This window comes from Neolamprologus brichardi, chromosome 22, assembly GCF_056152115.1.
Source record: "Neolamprologus brichardi isolate AB-2024 chromosome 22, ASM5615211v1, whole genome shotgun sequence".
NCBI lineage: Eukaryota > Metazoa > Chordata > Actinopteri > Cichliformes > Cichlidae > Neolamprologus > Neolamprologus brichardi.
Genome location: NC_142124.1, coordinates 24,735,892 through 24,741,660, shown reverse-complemented (window position 1 = coordinate 24,741,660; position 5,769 = coordinate 24,735,892). Strand labels below are relative to the sequence as shown.

The window sequence follows — 5,769 nt, the reverse complement described above, 5'->3', positions numbered from 1 at the left end:
GATGTACCAGTTGTTGTAATCACGCCGGAAATATACTTTTATTTCGCGTCATTGTAGCTTTATTTTTAAAAGTGTCCCGGAAGTAGTAACTGACACTTCAGAGGACTTGACCCACCCTCCGTTAGCAGATTGAACCGCAGAGCCAGAAAGTCCTCCAGAGTCCGGTTCTGTGGACAGAATAGAGGGGGACTGACATAGTTAATCGCCGGATGTGGAATTAAAAGCGGAAATGGAGGCGAGAAGAGGAGGTTAGTTTAATTCCTGTTGCTAGAAACGGAGCTGCTAAGCTAACGTTAGCATCGTGCTAATTTCAGCTTCTCCTTTCTCTTATTTTACGTCACTTCCTCTTAGCTCCTACTTGCGTACATAGCGTACCAGGAGGAGAGCGGAGGACTGCAGAAAGTTAGATCTTAACTGAAACAGTTCCTGACGCTGTTCTGACAGCATCGGTCCTGGTGCCAGCAGTTACCAGTTTCTGTGCTTTCTGCATTTCACTGGGCGTTTCTCAAGTACGCAAGTACATACTCGCATTCTTGTTAATCCGGAGCCGTTTCTCAATATGCGTACTTTTGTGTGGTGGGGGGTTCTCGGTCTTAATTAGCAGTTCAAACATTTCAGAATTAAATGAGCAAAAGACAGTGTTACAGAGTGTTTCGTGTAATAACAATTAGACACAGTCTAAGAAGGTACCAGACAAGGAATAGAATAGAATAGAATTAAACTTTATTGTCATTGCACATGTCACAGGTACAGGGCAACGAAATGCAGTTTGCATCCATCCAGAAGTGCTTTAGCCATGATATAGATATATTACAATATATATTAGCAATAATGGAGATATGTAAGTATATTACAGAAATGGGTCTATTACGGTATGTAATATGTACACGGTATGAAGTATGTTATGAATATGCTATAACTATATGTACAGGCTGTAGTGAGTACAAGCTATGTACAGGCTATGAAGAGGATATAAATATGAAAAAAAACCTATACAGAATATGAAATAAAGAACTTTACAGAAATATGAGATATACAGCTATACAGAAATGGGAACTATGCAAGTTGTAAACAGTTATAGAATTAAAAATGATCGTATGATTATTTACACAGAACTATACAGTAGTGCAGTTAAGAGGCTATATAAAGTGCTAGTGGTTGTGAGTGGTGGTTCAGTCCATGTTATTATTGTGTGTTTGAGGGTACAGTTGTCCATTGTGTGTGTGTGTAGGTGGTTGTGGGTGTGTGTATGTCCAGTCCATGTGTTAACGTGGGTCAGATGTCAGGAGGCAGAGTTCAGGAGTCTGACAGCTGTGGGGAAGAAGCTGTTCCGGTACCTGGTGGTCTTAGTCCGGAGGCTCCTGTAGCGCCTCCCAGAGGGCAGGAGGGTGAAGAGTCCATGTGATGGGTGACTGGGGTCTTTGATGATTTTCCCAGCCCTTTTCAGACACCGCTTCCTGTAGATGTCCTTTATGGCAGGAAGTGGTGCTCCGGCAATGCGCTGGGCAGTTTTCACGACCCTCTGCAACGCCTTCCGGTCCGAGGCAGAGCAGTTCCCGTACCAGACTGTTATACAGTTGGTCAGGATGCTCTCGATGGTGGAGCGATAGAAGTTCACTAAGATGTCTGAGGACAGGTGGTTCTTCCTCAGAGTCCTCAAGAAGAAGAGGCGCTGGTGAGCCTTCTTGACCAGCTTGGAGCAGTTGGTCATCCAGATGAGATCCTCGGAGATGTGGACTCCCAGGAACTTGAAGCTGCTCACACGCTCCACAGCCGTCCCCTTAATGTAGATGGGTGGATGTGGGTCAGCATTCCTCCTGTAGTCCACGATGAGCTCCACGAGGAGCATAAGTTTATAGTTTTAATTGCTTTTATATTATGAGAATGCTGTACATTTTTAAAATATTGGCTGATTTCATTTATAAATCATTGAAAAGACAGTTTTGCATTAGAAAAAGTGGATTTATGTATATGAAATTTAGCCAGTAAGATTAGTAAATTAATCAAATAAAATTTGTTTGTCCTATTTGCAGGGTAATCAAAACATAACAAAAGTACAAAAATCTTTGGAGTAAATTCAAATGGTTCAGTTGGGCAATGGGATATGTGGTGGGGAGTGATCTGCGGTGCTGCTGCAGGGAAGCCAGATGCACCTGCATGGCATTCGCAATCATGTCTCACCAGCTTAAAGTCTGTACTGGGCCCTGTCATTGTTGCTGGTGTGTGTGTGTGTGTGGCTGCAAGCTGCAAAGCTGCAGCCGTTTGTTTGTGAAACAGCAAGCATAAGAATAAAGAGGCTGAAAAGCATGAGAATGTGGACAGGCACCACCACCACCCCGGTCTGCCAATCCACAGGTACCACCCCCTCAGGGTGGACCTCATCCACCCCAGAGGCTCTGCCACCAAGGAGTTGTTGAACTGCCTCAAGCCATTTCCGCACTAATAGGTTTTCGTTTGAAAATGCATCTTTTTCTCTCTGTTTTGGCTTTCCGTCAACAATGAGATGGCGTTTTTGGTCAAGGAAAGCTGAGGTTTTTGAAAATGCTCTCCAAAGTGGATAAATTTGAAAATGCTGTTTTCGCGTCACAGTGTGGACTGCAAAAACGGAGTCTTTCGAATATAATGATGTATTTTTGTCATATGATGCAGTCATGTGACCAATTCAACTAAGATGGCGGACGGCATTTTACAGCAGTTGTTTTGTTTGCTCTCAATTTTGACAGCCCTATTAGATTAATATCAATTTGTACATGCTCCAGAAAGCTCCGGATAAAGCACTTTTCCTCGACATCTTACCGGAAAGTAAATAAACAGCAGATGGAAATGATGCAGGTCGAATTGTCTTACGTTTCACGCATGCGCAGTACAGGAATGTAGCATTTTCAATGTGGATTAAAACAATTGAAACGTTTTCAAATTTATCCAGATTAGTGTAGTTATTAGGTTAGCTAGAGAGTTGGGATGCTGTGTAATACATGAATAAACCTAAAATACAATGGTTTGGACATTCTTTTGCATGTTTCCCTACTGTAGCGGTTTCCTCAAGCATACAGGACTCTTAGAAGGTACAAGATGACAACTTTGGAATCATATTTGTTTGTCAAAGCTGAACCCAGGGCAAACTACGCTAAATTAGCGTTTTAGCTAACAGCTACAATAAGCATAAAAGTTGCTGTACGGCTATCATTTGTTAACATGTTCTTATACATGTAATACATTTATTATCAACCTGAGAGTTTATCTGCAGGTCAATCGACATGACGAATGACTTCTGAGGTCTTAATCCAGCTCAAGATGCTGTAGAGTCCCGTTAGTAACAAGCTGGTAAAATGGAGTTCTATTAACCGGAACCAGATTAAGTCCCAAAAAACTGAATTTTGGAACTGAAATTGAATTGTAGAACTGAAACATAATAGTGAGAAGTGAAACTGAAATTATTCGAGAGCTACTTTTTAAAGGATAAAATACAGTTTCAAAGCAAATTAATTCATTTTCAAAATATAAAATTCAATTTCAATTTAATGACAATCTTTTTTTAAACCAATATATTGAATGTCAAATTAGGCTAATTCAAATTCAGTTTTAAAAAGCATTTATTTAAGTTACAATTCAGATTCAATCTGAGCAATTCAAATTTGAATTTAACTTATTCAAATTAAGTTTCTGATTGCACAAAGTTCTGCCCATACATCCCCCTCGTCACCAGACTCTGCTTTCTCCACGGAAGATGTGCCAGTGGGATTAAGGAGGTCCTCCCAAGTATTCCTTCCACCACCCGACAATTTTCTCAGTCAAAGTCAGCAGTGCTCCACCGGCACTACATACAGTGCCGGTTTGCCAGGATCTCTTCAAGGCAGTCTCCAAAATTGTTTTTTTCCTGTGATTACAACCAGCAATAATCATAAACAGGCACAATAATATTCTTACATCTCTGATACCGGAGATGTCAGAACAAACTGGTCTCTGACTGGACTTATGTGATATATGAACAGCAACACAATCTGATTCCTACTCTTGATGAAATGAGTTTCAGTTTGTGGTGTAGCTGTAACATGATCAGCGTTATTGCTGTGTTTGACAGTAAACTCTAGTTTTATCTTAGGCTATGTGTTGGTCTTCTGCTGCTCACCTGGTGTGGATGTTATCCTGTTAGTACAGTTTTGTGTAACCGTCTGCTTCTCTTGACCAAACCAGATGGTTCTTCTTCTTTAACTCCTTTGACATATTAGCCTTGTGTAATGTATGCTTTTGAAATCTCATGATGTGAAACCTTTTCAAGTCAATTTCATATGTTGTTAGTATGTAAAGCAACCATCTCTTTATTTCTAACTAAAGAGTCAAACTCCAATAAACTGTCAATGTATAAAAATACTTGTAGTTTAAAGATAACGCAAGCTCAATATCTGTGTTTCAGGTTTACCTCCAGGCATCCGAAAAGTGATTGTTGGTGAAGAAGAGGGGCAAGAGTGGAGCTCCAGTCTGGACCAGGAGGACCCAAGCATTAAAGAGGAGCAGGAGGAAGTCAATATCACCCAGTTCACCTTTAGTGCTCTCCCTGTTAAGAGTGAAGAGGATGAAGAAAAACCTGGATCTTTACAGCCTCATCACAGCCAGACTGAAGACATTAAAGATTCTGTCGGATGGCCAGATCCGGATCCATATCTGCAGCCTGATGAGAAGACTTCAGACACAGATGTCAGTGATGCCGACTGTGAGCAGCCCTGTGAACCTGCACTGCCTCAGATGCAATGTGACAATGATGAGAAACCATTCAACTGCTTTGTGTGTGGGAGAAAATTTGGTCATCGCAGAAATCTTAACAGGCACCTGAGAACCCACACTGGAGAGAAACCCTTCATCTGCTCTCAGTGTGGGAAAAGATTTGTTGACAGTGGAAACCTGCACAGACACGTGGGGATTCACACAGAGAAGAAACCCTTTAGCTGTTCTGAGTGTGGCCGAGGTTTTAAAGACAAGACTACTCTAATGAACCACTTGAGGACTCACACAGGCGAGAAACCATTCAGTTGCCCGTTTTGTAGTAAAACCTTCACACACAGTGGCAGTTTGAAACAGCACCTGAGCATTCACACAGGAGAGAAACCCTACAGCTGCTCAGAGTGCAATAAAACATTCAGTCGTAAAACAAACTTGAAGACTCACATGAAGATCCATACTGGTGAGAAAAGTTTCAGCTGTGGCTTCTGCCACAAAACGTTTACTCGGAAGCATCACATGCAAGACCATCAGCGTGTCTGTCGTTCTGCAAACCGTAGACCATCCAGAAACCAAATTCTGATGCCTCGCCCTCTAAGCACTGGACTGGTTGTGCTTGTGTACCCAGCATCTCTTTCTAAAAGTACCACTGAGTGATGGAAACCATTGTGGCATCAAATGAGAGAGAGAATAAAGCCAAACCTCCGTAGGTGGCAAGAATATGGCTTTTAGTGAAAGAGAAGATATTTGATCTTTTTAAGTTGTTTTAGACTTCAAAGATCAAATGTCTTGAAAGTAGAGTTCCTGTAGTTTGTGGTGAAATGTGATCCATCTTTAGTAGTTTTGTTAGAGCTGTGTTTTGTGTGGTATGGAGGACCACAAGAGCCACGCGCATCGAAATAAAGAATTCTGTGCTTAAATAATGAATTGTAGAACAAAATCTGCATTTGTAAATTCATTTTTGAATTCCAATTTAATAAACTGTATTTAAAAAAACCTTTTTCAATTGCACTTTAATAAACTGCATTTCAAAATCCATTTCCCTTTCCTGTT

The 5,769-nt window shown here is 41.1% G+C and overlaps 1 protein-coding gene across 1 annotated transcript; it reads left to right on the top strand.

Annotated features, from left to right (window-relative positions):
• Positions 1-214: 214 nt before the first annotated feature.
• LOC148096776 (uncharacterized) lies at positions 215-5,769 on the top strand. The gene is made up of 2 exons (XM_087835357.1): positions 215-248; positions 4,415-5,769. Exons 1-2 carry the CDS (start codon positions 230-232, stop codon positions 5,371-5,373), a joined length of 978 nt encoding a protein of 325 aa, XP_087691483.1. The 5' UTR covers positions 215-229; the 3' UTR covers positions 5,374-5,769.